The sequence below is a fragment of the Thermomyces lanuginosus genome, assembly GCF_041956635.1.
Source record: "Thermomyces lanuginosus strain ATCC 200065 unplaced genomic scaffold VTN49scaffold_34, whole genome shotgun sequence".
Lineage (NCBI taxonomy): Eukaryota > Fungi > Ascomycota > Eurotiomycetes > Eurotiales > Trichocomaceae > Thermomyces > Thermomyces lanuginosus.
The window spans coordinates 48660-63936 of NW_027192368.1; the positions used below are offsets into that span (position 1 = coordinate 48660).

Genomic DNA, 15277 nt, shown 5'->3' on the forward strand with positions numbered 1-15277 from the left:
AACCTGTGCTCAGGAAAGACAATTGACTATGGAGTGCCTTCGACGGCCTCTCCCGTACGGTATTGCTAGTGGTCACAATCCGTCATCATTTGTACATGCTATGCCATGGACTACTTGAACGTAATATCCCTCAAACAAAACCCATGTCTAATTCAGACTATCGTTTTGGTTATCTGCTTTTCATTTACTCCTCCTCCTCCTCGGCACCCTCATCACCACCGCCCTCAGCAGCACGAGCCTTCTTGCGGCGGACACGGCCAGGGCGACCACCACCGAACGGAGAGGTGAGGGCGAAGTCGATGTGCTTCTGGGAGTCCAGGCGCACCATGTAGGAAGGAACGTTCACGATTTGCTTGCCGACACTTGAAGTTGTCAGTATTATGTTGTACAAATATCATCTAATGGCAGATTCATTAAAAACGTACCGGATGTGGCGCTGGCGAATCAGAACACGGGCATGGTGGATGGACTTGGCCAGACCCAGCTTGTAGACCTGCGTCTGAAGACGGCGCTCCAAGAAGTCCTCGATCTTCAGAGCCAGGACGTAATCCAGTCTCATACGGGACTCATCGAGCACACCGATGCGGACCAGACGGCGAATGAGGGCATTGCCTTCGAAGAGACGCTTGGGGTCCTTCTCATCAAGAGTGAGAAGCTCACTATGTACCTCCAATTAGCCAACGGGACGCAAACCACTAATATCTTCCACGAAACCCATACCGAGCCGCACGGCGAATCTTCGACAGGGTGAGCTGGACACGCCACACCTCACGCTTGTTGCGCAGACCGTACTCGCCGATGAGCTTAAGCTCCGAGTCACTACAGACGAATGTTAGGACATGATCACCACGACATAAGTAGAAGCACGCTTCTACTTAGTGGCCGGGGAGTACTGACAGTCGAGCCGACTCGAAAGCTAAGGCACAATGTTAGCAAGCCTGTCAAGATTTTCGAGATGTAAAAAATCTCCTAAAAGGCGGAATACTCACGTCGGCGAGGAGTTTTGTAGGTCTTCGAGTACGGGCGCCTGGAAAGTGAAAAGCAATTGTCAGGGACCTGCCATTCTTCGACTTAGACAGCGTATACTCACGGGACCGGAGCCATTGTTGCGGTGGTGCTCTCCCGATTGTCGCGAGGATGAAGAACAGAATGATCCTCGCGAAGTTCCCAGGTTCAAAAAGTGGAGTAAGCGAAGCGAGTTAGTTAGTGGGTCCGAATCAGGGTTAGCGTTAGGGCAAACCCTAATCATTATCCAACCTTTCGCACTAACGTCGGGAACGGCTCCTGTAACAACTTGTGTCCGCCGCCGGAGGGTCTTTGAATTGCCAACTCCTTCATACAACAGGACCGCACCGACAAATCTGCCATCATGGGTCACTCTGGTGGTTTGCGCTCCGGCACCCGGGTATGTATTTACTTTTAGAGAGAATTCAACGGTCTTTGCATGCTGACTATGGTTCTCAGAGCTCCTTCGCCCGGGATTTCCGCCGACATGGCACCATTCCGCTGTCCACCTATTTGAAGCAATACCGGTATGCGGCTCTAGATCGCGCAATTGGCTAGTTGAAGAACAGCATCTGATGGTAATACAGAGTCGGGGACATTGTTGACATTGTTGTCAATGGTGCCGTGCAGAAGGGGTTAGTTCTCCCCAACATGGTTTCCATGGGCTTTGCAGTACCTGGAAATCTGCATGCCCTGGAAATCGAATACCCGAGAAGAGAATCGTGACTAAGAACTCTCACAGTATGCCTCACAAGGTCTACCATGGCCGGACTGGTGTCGTCTACAACGTGACCAAGTCCGCTGTCGGTGTCATTGTCTACAAGCGTGTCCGCAACCGCTACATCGAGAAGCGCATCAACGTCCGCATCGAGCACGTTCGCCACTCCCGATCGCGTGAGGACTTCCTTCGCCGTGTCAAGGAGAACGCCATCAAGCGACGTGAAGCCAAGGAGCAGGGCGTCCATGTCCACCTCAAGCGGCAACCGGCTCAGCCTCGTGAGGCCCATGTTATCTCGCCAGCTGAGAACCACCCGGAGACCATCGTTCCTGTCCCTTACGAAGATCATCTCTGAGGGATGAATTCGGATGACGCGGGTATTCGGTGTTTGTCGGTTGTACTTTGTCGGCCGCTGGTCATGGGTTGCATGAAGCAATGTCTTTGGGGGAATATCCTCACATGGTGGTCCTTACAGTTAGATGACCTTTTCCAATAAAAAAGTTCGAAAAGATGGTCTGTGAGGTCTCATATCCAAGTATGATGTTCATTGTTGGCTCGCCAGACAATTGAGTGTCTAGAAACGACACATTGCAATTCGCGACATGTGCAATAGGACTGCAGTGGGCAACTTGTCTTCGAAGCGCCTCAGAATACCGTAATACATTGTTCTTTTGGTAATAATGCTGTCACTGGTTGCATACAACCTAGTTCGGCCCAGTTCGCTATATCCTTGACGTATGCTGCAACGACCGCATATCGCGGTATTCCTTTCGTCTCCTCTACCCTCATTCAATGCCCATTCTCTTCATACGAGCGCTCATTCTTGATTTTCTGCAGTCTGCGCGTGTTCTGGATGCGCTTGATTTGACCTACGCGTAAATTTGCTTACAGCCTAATTCCGAGCATCTGATTGGCCGCGATTTTCCAAGCAAAAAGTTTCTCCTATCAATCAGCAATCAATCACTCCAAAGATCGGATCCTCTACTGTGATTTCAGAACGACCAAATATCGCATTTTCAAATCTGCAAATATATCTTTGATCGCAGATGCGGTAGCAGCGAAGCTGTCGGGAGCAAAGGAGACGCGTTTTGATAACCTTTGCTCCAAGATTTTTCTGAACCAACCTGAACTAACCGGCTCATACTACATTTTCGAGCATGGCTTTCTCAATTTCGCATCACAGCTCTGCGCAGAAGCAATTATCGAGCAGGGATTCAGTCGATCCAGCTGCTGTTCAATCAAGAGAAACCGGCGATGTTGTCCCAGAGGCAAATCGACGGCCTGAGACCGGCGAGAAGCCGAAGGCGAAACCGTTGGCTCATTTGATTGCTGGAGGGTGCGGATCAGATCTTATCTCGCTTTCTAGGGTTAGCCGGCTGACAGTAGTTCTATAGTATTGGTGGCATGGCAGCAGCGACCCTGACCTCGCCGCTCGATGTTTTGAAGACCCGCCTCCAGTCCGATTTCTACCAGTCGCAACTACGAGCGCTCCGAGCGCAGCATGCCATTCCTTCGAACGTCTCGCCACTCGTCCGGCTTCCTCGATCTGCTTTCCTTCATCTGACCGAAACGTTTCAAATTCTCAAGTCCATCTACGTTCATGAAGGCTGGCGCGCATTGTTCAAGGGGCTGGGCCCGAATTTGATAGGAGTCGTACCAGCCAGGTCGATCAACTTCTACGTCTACGGGAACGGCAAGCGCATCCTCGCGGATTACTTTGGTTATCAGGATACGACGACCACTCCGTGGAACATCCATCTTAGCGCTGCCGCCATTGCCGGTATTGCTACTGGTACTGCCACGAACCCAATCTGGCTTGTCAAAACGCGACTGCAACTAGACAAGTCGAACGCGGAGAGTGGAAAGGGCCGACGATACAAGAATAGCTGGGACTGCATCAAGCAAACCGTTCGACACGAGGGTATCCGGGGTCTCTACAAGGGACTTTCCGCGTCGTATCTCGGTGTGACGGAATCCAGCTTGCAATGGGTCATGTACGAACAGATGAAGAAGTTCCTCGCTCGCCGTGAGGCAGCGCGCCGTGCGGATCCGAATCACGTTCCCACCCTTTGGGATCAACTTGAGCTCTGGGGCGGACGCATCACTTCTGCCGGAATGGCCAAGCTGATCGCGGCTGTCGCTACGTACCCTCATGAGGTAGTCCGAACGAGATTACGACAAGCCCCTACGGTCCCTGTTGGGGGTGGAAAGGTTGAATTGAAGTACACTGGACTAGTGCAATGCTTCAGGACCGTTTGGAAAGAGGAAGGTTTGGTCGGATTGTACGGTGGCCTGACGCCACATTTGTTGCGGGTCGTTCCCTCGGCAGCCATCATGTTCGGAATGTGAGTCTTTTCTGGTCATCCCGTATTTCGGTATTATCTAACATATTTCCAGGTACGAGGCAATCCTGCGCCTCTTGGGAACGACTTCATAGACCGCCGCATCGGAGCTTGTACGATAGATGAGTCGATGTCCGTCTCTACTTGCCCATTCTCGACGACGTTCGCCCATCCATAGTTTGTTTGGGTTGAGCATGATTGTTGCATATAAAAGATGAAGTGGTTGCACCTTCTTGAGGGTGCACCCTGCTGTATAATAGTAGGCGTTCCAGGTGTATATTAGACAGGTCGGTTCTTCGCGGATAACGAGCTGCATTAATCTCAACTTTGGTTGAAAGAAATCGGCTCTCTTCTCGTCTGACACACAAAATCAATGTTGTCGACTGTATTGTCACTCAGTCCCGGAGTGGGTGAGATTTGCCTTTACGTCCACGCTTTTGGTGTTGTCCACATGATGATGGCACCATCGTACCCCTTGATGCCGCGATTCGCTCCTCGTCTTTCGGAGCTTCGGAGTTGACATTCGGAGTAGGCCGAATCTTGATTTCTTTCGTTGATTGTCACGAAAGATCCATTTCGTGATTTCTAATAAGTCCCCAACGCTTACATACGTCGTCTGCTGACACTTCCATCGCCGGTTTAACATTGAAAGCAACAATGTCGCCTTACTACTTAAATCCTCTTAGCTCACAGATGTTATTCCCACCTTGAAGTACTCCGTATCCTGCGCCGAAAAGCAATCCCAGCAGCTATGACGGACCAATTTGCTTACGACTACCCCTCCCCACTTCAAGGTTACGAGGACCTTGAACCCCTCGGCGAGTATGCCGACCAACTTTCGCGATATTCGTAGAGCTTGCAACTAAGCTGAGAATACAGGGAGCCAACTGCAGATGGAAAATCGCTCGCGAATCCACAACATGGCGTCCCCAGCAAAGCCTATACTGAGTTCCCAGATCCAATAGATAAGGGTCGTCGTGGAGGCTTTGATGTCCACATTTATCATTTCCAGAACAATGCGTCTCAGCAAAAATATGCACGGGAACTTCACGAGCGGATCCGGAGAGAATGTATTTAATCAAATCTCTCCCATAGTATATTTCATCTGCTTGCTAACTGGTAGGTATGGGTAGTTCCCGAATTGCGCATTTACCGCTTCTTTGACAGACCCGTGGGCCCGCATCCTGTTGCCATGTTCGAGGTGAACCTTTTTACTCCTGCACAGTTTGGTGCGTTCATTCCGTGGTTGGCGATCAATCGGGGACCGCTGAGTGTCTTGATCCATCCCAATACAACAAATCCTGGGGAGGAGCTAAGGAATCATTCTCAGAGGGCGATCTGGATGGGAGAGAGAATTCCGCTTGATTACTCGGTGCTGAAGAACTTGGAGTAATTGATGACTGCGATATTATCGTCTGCTGTCCTGGCAGGCTACTGATTCATGGCTTCAAGTCTTGATCCTCTGAGAGGATTTTGCGGAGGGTCGAGAAGTAGACTTGGCTGGATGGCTCATTCTCAATATTTGTATCCCATCGTGGTTACCTATCATTCTGTTCATACCACTCGTCCAGCCAAGCCTTCATCTGAGCAACTACCTTGTCAATAATATCTTGCACACCTTCATTGAGCTGTCCGTTCTCCAAGATCAAGTCAAAGCAGTGGCTAGCGTTGGGCAGAATATATATGGGTGCTTCAGGTGTTGATTGCTTTGGCCCGCCTGGCCGGAACGGAGACGAAACTGTTTCCATGATCCATGGATCATACTGCCTGTAAGAAATCCATCAGCGTGCCAGTCTCAATGCACACAAAAAGGGAGAAAGAAACCAACCCCTGAACCCATAACAGTCTTTCTGTCTTTCCGAACCAACCATGGGTCTGTTTATTGAGGGCAGCTGGACGCTTCCCGCGAGCGCTGGCGTAGGTATATCCGTCCTCTTCAGGGAAGAATAACCCACACTGGCGGTGCCAGTAATCGTCTGTCACGAATCGCGACACGATGCTGGGGATCCCTATTGGTGCTCCACTATATGGCACAGTCAGAGAGCCCGAGCCAGCAAGAGAAGCCGACATTATTCAGCGGAATGAGAGAGTGTATAACATACTCTTGCCAGGATGCAAACGGTTCATTGCATAGAATCCACCACCATTGTCGATTGGCAGCATTGTCTACCGAGGTGTCGGTAAACATGAGGTTGTCTGCGTCATGAGTGTCCAGACAACTGGTAGTCAGTGGATCGGTGGAGTTGTCAAAGCCCATCCGTTCACAATCTTCGTGATGTCAGCAATATGGCTCGTATCTGTATTGGTCACGATTTGTAGGATGAACTCACACCCGGGAAAGAAGACCTCATTCCACCAGGCAATATACCCCTCCAGTGCTCTCTTTACACCAACACCATTAGGGCTAAGATCGCTTGGAGGATCCGCATGGGCATTCTATCTTGAATGAGAATCAAGTAAGAAGACCTCGTCCGGGGTTTGCTCACTTCGATATAGTCACAGAACGTGTAAAAGTCGTCAAACTGACTCCAACGTGAGACCTGCCATTGATATGGACCCAGCACGAGAGCCCTACACCGGCGTCAATTACTTTTCTTCTCGACTTTTCCCCAAAGGATGCAGTAACTTACTCTGCAAAATCATCGTCCTCTAATGAACCCAGTTGGAATTTGTCCTTCAACTTCTGCTTCGTCTTTCTATCACCGAACGCGAGAGTGTGATCAATGTGCTGAACGAGACGTGTGAGATCCTTGCTGCAGTTCTTCGGCATGCCCTGTTGGATTGGGACAAAATACTGCCACTGGAAATTGCATGGATGTCAGCATGCAACATCCTTGTGCCCATCGGAATCAAGTAAGTACATACATAGTCCCAAATAGCCTCAACAGGCGCACTAGATGCATGATATGCCCAATATGTACCCGGGGCAGTCGCCGCTGTCCAACCAGCCAACGCGCCGCTGTACGATCCACCGACCATAATCCATGGCTAGGACGAATTGGTCAGCGGCTTGTCAGTGCCTTTCTTATTTTCTCTTTCGAAATGTAAAGCCTCACCGCTGAATCAGCATTGCTACCACCTAGTCGGTCAAACGGTAGTTTAGCATTCTTTGCAAAGTGAATTGCATCTTGGATCGCGTTCTCAATCGTCAGATACTGCAATGTTTTGGAAGTGAGGCTTTCAAAAGGCGACGACTGGCCGTAATAGCGGTCTGAAAATATCACTTCAGCAAAATAACTCAAGTAGGGTTTACAAGGGTCCACACTCACGCTCAAGGATGATGACGGCGCCTCCAAATTCCTGTGCATACAGCCCGGAAATTGTTTTATTGGTGAGGTACCCTAGGTAGCCCTCAGCATTGGCCTCTCCCGGCTGGATGACTATGATCTATAGAGGGACACCAGTTAGCAACAATTCGCAGCATATGCAGCGACTGGTTTTCCGGCACTTACAGGTGATCCAGGTCCCTTCCACCACTCGGTACTCCACCAGTAGCGTTGACGGAAAGTCCCCAGCTCCGGATTTTGGTGATCCAAAAGCTGATCAAAGAAGGCACTTCCATTAACGTGCAGACTTGCCGTATTCCTAATTGGAGGAGCCACTGGGATTGGACGTAAAGCTATGGCGAATTGAGCCAGAAGGCATGAGGAAAAGAGGAAGGGGAGAAACTGCATTTCAAGCATGATTAAATGCTAGAGCGTCTACTGTAGCCGGGAGCCACCATAAGGTCAATTGGCAGTTTTTTAAGATATGGAACGACATTTACAAGACCTGGCCTTAACGGCGCTTATATTCGGACAATCCTCTAGTCTCAATCTTCCCTTATTTTCCGCCATAGTAGCTTCTCTCCACTCCTTTGAACAGCATGGTAACTAGTAAGTACTAGTACAAATCTTCTCCGGGAGATAAGTGCCAATAATAGGGGCATAACACGTACCCTGGACGTGATTGGGGAACAGGTTGCAAGCTAGGTTCATAAACAACGCATAGCGCACTGCAGATGAGGGGATGGGACCAGCCTGTATGAAAGGGAAATGGGCAGTCAAGTCGCATTAGCAAGCGAAACAAGGGTAGGGTAACTAGGGTTTAGATAACAGCTCTAGCTAAATTGCCGATCGGATGCAACTAAGCGCGGGCCGAGTGTCCGAAAAAAGTTCTTTGTTCAGGACTCATTCGAGCCAAATTTTCCGCATCTGATACGATGCGTACTTACGGGAGTTTTCTTTTTTTCGAGGTTATTAGAAAATGGCACAAGTTACTGTTGAGATTCCGCTAAATCGGCGACACAATTCATTGGGAATCTACTCGGAAATCATCGGAACATACGAATGCTGTCAGGTACTTTATATTTTGAGTATTTAAACACTAAGAATACAATATTCACAAGACAGCGTGAGAGTTAGAAGAGGATCAGAGAACGACCGAAGAGAAGGGTATCAATAGGGGCAGTCTAGGTTCTCAGGACACATCAAGAACGTCACCTTGAAACATTGTACACATCTCAACCTCTCAAGGAGCAGCCGATGAGCCTTCGAACCCGAGGAGTAAACGTGCTGTACCATGGCAGAACGGAAACTCTTTCATCAAACAGGAACAAGGGAATGTAATAAGTGCAGGTATAAACGCTGGGACCTCCTAGGCGAAAATCCGGGTCTCAGAGAATCTGAAATGATAAGCATGAAAAGACTTGACAGAATAAGGACACAGAAGAGAAAAAGAAGAAGATGAAGAAAGAAAAANAAAAAAAAAAACCAAACATCTCCGCCGCGACTTTTGACTCTCGGAAGCCAACACCCGCATCTCTACTTGGTAGGATGCGGAACTAGTAGGCTACCAGATTGTCACTTTCAGGTCCTTTGAAGATCTGGCCGTGCTGCTAATCATCGAGTAGCGCGACCGCTTCTCGGAGGAGTCGGTCCATACCGAGCCGAGGTCGGCGGCTTCTGACTGGCCTTGAGTTTGTTTTTATTGTTGAGCCTGTTAGTTCTCCAGCGCTCATAGCAAATCTCGCGACTGGCTTCGCGCAGCTCTGATCGCCATTCCTTGAACACACAATCCTTGAGCTTCACAAAGTCACAATGTTCGGGATTGTACGGATCAGCGAAGCCCCAAGGAAATTGCCGGCCAACGGGACCATCCTCAGACTCCAAAGTATCAGGATCAGGAGATAGAATTGAGAGCGGAATGAATGGATTCTCCGTAGTCGAATTTCCCGTAGCGTTGGTGGAACGCCGCTTGCTCGGGGGAGACGATGGAGCTGGTTGTTCCGCGGCGGACTCAGCTTCTTGATTCGAATCCCCGTCTTCATCAGGCTGGGATTCGACATCAGTTGCCTCTTTTTGGGAGAAATTTTCTTCCTCTTCCTCATCCGCCTCATCCAATCTATCATCGGTAATGCCACTAGAATCGTCGTCCTCTTGTTCCTCCAGAGTCAAAACCTCCAAAGGATCAATCTTGGCCAGCTTGAGGCTCTCCCACACTGCTTTCTTCAGGAACGCCATATGGGCTGTGGTAACCGTATCAGCCTTGCTGATCACAGGAACCACAGTCGTTTTACCCTGCAGCACGCGCAGCACCTGCAGGTCGAGGTCATTGTCAAGAATACCAATCACCTTCGACTGCGAGCCGTGGATGCTGCTCAGGTTGTTCTCCTCAGCTTTTTTGGCGGCAGCAAGGTTCATGTCCAGGCGTGCGGGATCCAGAATCAGGAACACGCAATGAATATGCGTGTCTCTAACTCCTGGAGAGCGTACAACTTTCATTTCCTCGGCAAATGTTTCCTCGAACTTGCTTTCTACAAACGCAGTGATATCTGGCAGCTGGAGATCGACCACGTTTTTCTCCAGGCCCTCCGAATCCCACAGCGTCAGCCCGACACGCTCGCCATCGATTTCTGTCTCCACGTAGTGGGAGGTGAAATTAGAATTCGCTGGGGACACATTTTCCTCTGCTACTTCGTCTGGTGACCGCATTGGAGGTTTATGAGGAGGTAGCGCGAGCGACTTGCGCAGGAAATTCAGGAAAGATGTCTTGCCGCTGTTACGCGCACCGACTACCAAGAGGCTGGACATTGTTAGAAGACGGCGAAAAGGGTCATCTTCATGTCTGAGCTACTCACTTGTATGGGGTCGGGTCCTTGCGTCTGCGCAGCCTCCGCGGGCTATTGATGGTACTCACCGCGCTGCTGGCATAGCTGTAGCGGCCGCGATGAGTCATGCTTTCCGTTCGCGCATATGGATCGATGGGGATCGGAGGTGGCCGGATATTGTGCTGCAATGACCTGGCCCTTCCGTCGTGGTTGTCCTCCGAACCAGCCACATCATTCGTATCATCGCCTCCGAAAGTCTTGAGCTTTGGTGTTGGGGCCAAATCCGGGAGACGGGGAGCGTGTTTGGGAATGGATTCGCGCAGTCTCCGTTCTTCCTCCCGGAGCTGCTCTTTCATTTTCTTGGAGAGCTTCGAAGACAGCTTACGCTCCCCCACGGGCTCGGTAGATTTGGAGCGACGAAGAAAACCAAGCGACGACCTGCGGGGAGCGTTCTCAACGGAGAGGTTATTCTTGCCATTTTCGGTGGGCAGCGGCTCTTGTTGAGAGGGCTGAGTCTGGGAGGGCGATTGGCCACCCGGAGTGCGCGGTCGGGAAGTCGCGGCCATGATGGTTCTTTCCTAGGAGGTAATGCCGAGGGAAGACTCTTTCGCGCGGGTCAGCTGATGAAATTCTGGAGTCGATTGTTGGTTCCTCTCGACCGGGCGACGGGATTGGAGATGAATGCGCACTTACAGAGTGCAGAATGGCGTTGTACTCTCTGGAGGGGACGCTGGGACGGCACGAACGTCAATTCAGGGGCGTCGGTCACACGAGGGCGGTGCAATTCACAACTCTTCGTCAGCGCTCCGGTGGCGAAATTCAGGGCAGCAGAAGTTGTCCGCAGTTGGGCGATTCATGCGATGCCTGGTAATGCGATCCTCCGTTGCGACGAGTTAACGTCGGCTAACAATTTCCCAGAGCAAGGTCCGGGGACGGTTTGGAGCAAAAGGAGCGGAAAGATGCGGTCGAAAATGGCGCCAGCTCAGCAGGATGACATTCACGAGTCCAGCAGGTGATTGTCAAATCGGCTGACGCTGGCGAGTGCAGTTTGTCCTATCCTGAGTCCTGACTCGACGCCAGGGTCCAGGGGGTGCGTCGCACTGCGGGGAGACGGAAGGAAAAGAAATAAAGAAACGAAACGAGAGACAAATGATCCTGCTCTGCGGAGGACAGGCACCCGGATGCTGCCGGTACCGCGAGAGACGAAAGGAAGGATGTAATAAAAACAAGCAGATTCCAAATGCTGCGCGCACAAATTATTTTGCTCCAAGCTATGGTCTCGAACTGCTTACGGGGGGATGCGCCCAAGTCGCAAGTCCGACAAGTTACAGAACCCGGGAGGGTTTGAATGCATTATGGGACACTCACGGACCACTCTCGAGTCTCGATTCCCAAATTTACCACGATAAACAACCTTGATTGGCATATTCCTCCTCCGTTTCAGAAACTTTCACTGGCTGCATTCGGGTTTTTCTGCAGGGCAAATGAGCACTAACCTGCTCCAAAATCCCAGTGTGCATGGGCCGAGCCGCCAAATTCAGGGGCTGCGCTTAGGCTTTGGTCTAGGCGGACTTGATAGGGCTTTCGGTACCAGCGGGTTCCCCCACCTGGACGGTGCTCGTGTCCAGTGGTTCGCCTGGATACGCGAGCCATCTTCTAGATCAGATCATCATTCAGGCCGATTCTTCAGTGTCTAGAGACATGACTGCACACATAGTGATCGCAAAACGCACAAGAATCAAGATCCCAGGCTTGGGATTCAGAGTGGAGTTGACAATGGCTGCATGCACACTCTGTCTTCGATCCGGCCTAAGCTGACCAGGAAAATTCTCCTTTTCCATTGGCCGCTTTTGCTGTTTGGGGCCGATGTCCGGTTTTCCCCTTTCAGACTAGTACACTCCACGGTTCCCCTGGAGTGGGCCACGCCATGATTCCAATCGGAACTCCACTGCGAGTTCAGGAACAATGAGGAAACAGACATCACCACTAGACAGTAGACACAAGACTTGTGAGCCGGAAACAAAACGAGCTTGATTTGAAACAAGAGAGCTGTTCGCGTGCTTCAGCGATCTCCACGTCATCGGGACCACAGAACCTTGCGAAAGTAGCGCGACGAAAAGAAGGTCTTCGGTACTGAGAGTCCTACTTAGTTCCTCTTTGGCATTTCAAAGGGACAGAGTGCCTAAGCGCATCTTCCGCACTTCCCTGAGGTTGCGGTATGTGACATTAATTTGGATGTGTTGAGTTGCTGTGCGATTGAGAGTCTTGGGTAGTGCGCCCGATTTCTGTGCCCGAGATTGATAATCGGCTCGAATCGTGTTTGTCGCATTTGTAGATACAGTCAAATCTCATCCCGTAGAGGCATAGATATCCTTTCAAAATAAACCGAAAGTAATCGTAACTCATTCAACTCATCATCACAAATCTTCACAGTCGATATGGATCATACCAAGTACATACACAACACATACATTGTAACCTATACAAGCTTGCTCAACTTGGATGAGCTCCTCGCCAACTCAATGCAGAATTCACCCCAGTCGCTTCCTCCACTCGAGGCCATGATCTCCTCCGCAATCGTCTCCTCGAGACGTTCGCCATAACGCTTTCGGTATTCGCGCTTTACTAGCTCCAGATGCTTTGGCTCCCAATGGAGCCGCACGAGTCGAGATATTAGCAACTCGGAGCGTTCCCTGGTAGACTTGGATTCTCGGATAGCCTGATGCAGGAGAAGCGCATCCCGCATGGGTCGGTTGATAGCTCCGTTCAATATGTGCGCAAGTGTTTCGCCCTGGAAAAAAAAAAAGAATTCCAATCAGTGACTGGACGGCTAGAAATTATGGAGGAAAAACACATACAACTAAGTTCTTTGACTTTGCAATCATCGCTCGTGCAAAGTTATGCTTGTACTGGCGCTCGTAGACCCGCAGGATCTCACGCAGATGCGAGTCACTTCGCAGCAGGATAATGTGTAGCATTGCTGTCTCGCCTCCCTCGCGCGAGACCAAAGCCCGATGGAGGTCCTCAACATCACGCTGAACCAAGTAAGGATCAACTGCTTTATCTGGCTGACGCCGCTCCTCCAGAGCAAGTAGGATTGCTGTCCGGAACTTGTCGGCTTTCAGTTCCGCCTTCATGCATTTCTCCAAGTCGTCCGCATAGCGTTTGTCACGGAAAGCGTTCTTAATTTCGCGAATCTCGGAATTGGTTCGGCCAATCAGTGACTCGATGAGCAGCTCCCGTCGAGATGCTCCGGACTGGTAGTAGAGGTTCGCCCAATACGCCTCTGATTCCCAGCGACCAAGGGCAGTGGCGTAGCATGCTTTTCCAAGAGCGCCGGTGCCAAGTTTTAGTTTGATGTGCTTGGCTAAATTGATCCCTTTACCATGGATCTTTGCATGCTTTTTGTATTCCGCGCGAAGAAGCAATACGTCGTCATTGGTTAAATGGGGAAGAATTCGGATCAAAGGTTGTGGATCGACGCTGCCGAACTTCGAGAGAGTCTCTTTGAACGTGATTGCGTCGTCGGTGGGGTCATAGAAGGTGACCTTTTTGCGACTGGATGGAACGATCACTAGCATTTTCTTGTCATCGTCGCTCCCATGTCGTTCATCTCCCCGACGATCCCGGGACCTTGAACGGCCGTCGCGAGTTCGAGATCGAGATCGTGAACGCTCTCTGTGCTTGGAGCCTCTATCGTCTACCGACAAGTGGCGCCCGTGCTTTCTGTGTCGCGACGAGTCAGATCCATCCAACGGTTCAATGTCCGAGATGTCATCGTCTTTGGGTACAATTTCCGGGGAGGCAATAGGCGACGGCATTGGCGAAATGGACTGATATGTTCCTTTATAAGCCTCGAGCAATGGGCTTGCTGGAGGACGATCACCCGGGCTTGACCCTTTTCCAGAGAGATCAATAGAAACTGAAAGATTCAATGGCCGCTTGCCAGGGGCAATCTCGAACTGTGGTTCGGCGCTCGCAGTGTATGGCAATGAACTGACCGGAGGTCGATCGCCCTGGCTGGGCCCCTTTGCAGACGCATCAGCGGTCTGTGAAAGACTCCGAGGCCGCTTGCCGGGGGCAATCTCAAACTGAGGCTCGGCACTCGCTGTATACGGCTTCACAGATGGGTTTGACGTTGTTTGCCTGTATGGAACATTTGAAGATTTGCTTGTATACTTGATGGAAGCAGGGTCCGGGTCAGCGTACGTCCATCGCGGAGGATCGGAGTAGATTTGCTGCGGATGTTGAGTAGACGTCTGCGAGTTTGATGTTTGTACAGACGCCGAGACAGGAAAGGCACCTGGGATCGAGTTTTGGCCTGGCTGGGCGTATGTAAAGTGCCGTGTGGGTTGAGCATACGAGAACCGCTCCGGTTTGGCATAACTTGGATGGCTACCAGGTGGATCGGAATCGGAATCATACAGCTGGTACGAAGCTGAAGATCTCCCGTCAGATTTGTCCACTGAGGAATGAGACGAACGCGGATCTTGCAGCTTAGCAGCTCGCTTCTTTTCTTGGTATTCGATCGCGGAGGTGTCACCGTAAGCAAGCGCACTGATGACAGAGTCTGAATCTGAAGAGTCAGAGTCTTCGGCGGAAGCAGATAACCGTCCGGGCTTGATGAGACGATAGATGCCTTCCTCTAGACGATTCTTAGTGGAATTTTTGTGCTCACTTGCAGAAGTGCGGTGCGCTCCGTTGCGTTTCTCCTCGTCTTTCATTGAGGGATAGTAGTATTCCATCCGCACTCTGTTGCTGACATCTGGAGTTGGGGACGCTCGCCGTCTGTCACTCGATCGAGAGCGCTCTCTACTACGGCCGCTGGGAGATCTGGAGCGACCGCGTGATCGCGAATCGTCGACCTGGAGAGTCGACATGGTTTACCAAGTGCGCTAGATGTTTGAAAATCGACACTGTGACAAGATCAACGATACGACGCAATTCAACGTGAGATGGGATAACAAGAGGGGCACCGTGGAGAGGCACTACGCGAAATCAATCAACTCGGTATGAGGCAGAGGGCAATCTAGGTGACAGACAAACTAAGAATCAAAACACATGCCGAGTTCCAGACTTTAAGTATCTACTTGAGTCAGCTGAATGCCTGCTTTGGTCCGAAGT

At 50.7% G+C, this 15277-nt stretch overlaps 8 protein-coding genes across 8 annotated transcripts; 4 read left to right on the forward strand and 4 right to left on the reverse strand.

Annotated features, from left to right (window-relative positions):
- Positions 1–184: 184 nt before the first annotated feature.
- Positions 185–1104, reverse strand: VTN49DRAFT_5302 (40S ribosomal protein uS4; the record flags this gene model as incomplete). The annotated part of the gene is made up of 6 exons (XM_069413345.1): positions 185–362; positions 426–659; positions 721–819; positions 898–916; positions 990–1027; positions 1091–1104. 6 exons carry the CDS (start codon positions 1102–1104, stop codon positions 185–187), a joined length of 582 nt encoding a protein of 193 aa, XP_069266537.1.
- A 265-nt stretch (positions 1105–1369) lies between these two features.
- VTN49DRAFT_5303 (60S ribosomal protein eL21) lies at positions 1370–2078 on the forward strand (the record flags this gene model as incomplete). The annotated part of the gene is made up of 4 exons (XM_069413346.1): positions 1370–1405; positions 1465–1532; positions 1593–1640; positions 1748–2078. 4 exons carry the CDS (start codon positions 1370–1372, stop codon positions 2076–2078), a joined length of 483 nt encoding a protein of 160 aa, XP_069266538.1.
- An 802-nt stretch (positions 2079–2880) lies between these two features.
- VTN49DRAFT_5304 (uncharacterized protein) lies at positions 2881–4160 on the forward strand (the record flags this gene model as incomplete). The annotated part of the gene is made up of 3 exons (XM_069413347.1): positions 2881–3059; positions 3118–4068; positions 4121–4160. 3 exons carry the CDS (start codon positions 2881–2883, stop codon positions 4158–4160), a joined length of 1170 nt encoding a protein of 389 aa, XP_069266539.1.
- A 656-nt stretch (positions 4161–4816) lies between these two features.
- Positions 4817–5458, forward strand: VTN49DRAFT_5305 (uncharacterized protein; the record flags this gene model as incomplete). The annotated part of the gene is made up of 3 exons (XM_069413348.1): positions 4817–4887; positions 4945–5135; positions 5199–5458. The coding sequence occupies 3 exons, from the start codon at positions 4817–4819 to the stop codon at positions 5456–5458; spliced, it is 522 nt and encodes a 173-aa protein (XP_069266540.1).
- Positions 5459–5603: 145 nt separating this feature from the next.
- On the reverse strand, positions 5604–7748 carry VTN49DRAFT_5306 (uncharacterized protein; the record flags this gene model as incomplete). Its single annotated transcript, XM_069413349.1, has 10 exons — positions 5604–5832; positions 5894–6088; positions 6168–6333; positions 6396–6501; positions 6552–6636; positions 6696–6865; positions 6931–7053; positions 7122–7276; positions 7335–7452; positions 7518–7748. The coding sequence occupies 10 exons, from the start codon at positions 7746–7748 to the stop codon at positions 5604–5606; spliced, it is 1578 nt and encodes a 525-aa protein (XP_069266541.1).
- A 1197-nt stretch (positions 7749–8945) lies between these two features.
- VTN49DRAFT_5307 (uncharacterized protein) lies at positions 8946–10719 on the reverse strand (the record flags this gene model as incomplete). The annotated part of the gene is made up of 2 exons (XM_069413350.1): positions 8946–10128; positions 10184–10719. 2 exons carry the CDS (start codon positions 10717–10719, stop codon positions 8946–8948), a joined length of 1719 nt encoding a protein of 572 aa, XP_069266542.1.
- Positions 10720–10776: 57 nt separating this feature from the next.
- Positions 10777–11169, forward strand: VTN49DRAFT_5308 (uncharacterized protein; the record flags this gene model as incomplete). The annotated part of the gene is made up of 1 exon (XM_069413351.1): positions 10777–11169. The coding sequence occupies one exon, from the start codon at positions 10777–10779 to the stop codon at positions 11167–11169; it is 393 nt and encodes a 130-aa protein (XP_069266543.1).
- A 1463-nt stretch (positions 11170–12632) lies between these two features.
- VTN49DRAFT_5309 (uncharacterized protein) lies at positions 12633–15033 on the reverse strand (the record flags this gene model as incomplete). The annotated part of the gene is made up of 2 exons (XM_069413352.1): positions 12633–12944; positions 13012–15033. 2 exons carry the CDS (start codon positions 15031–15033, stop codon positions 12633–12635), a joined length of 2334 nt encoding a protein of 777 aa, XP_069266544.1.
- Between the last annotated feature and the right edge of the window lie 244 nt (positions 15034–15277).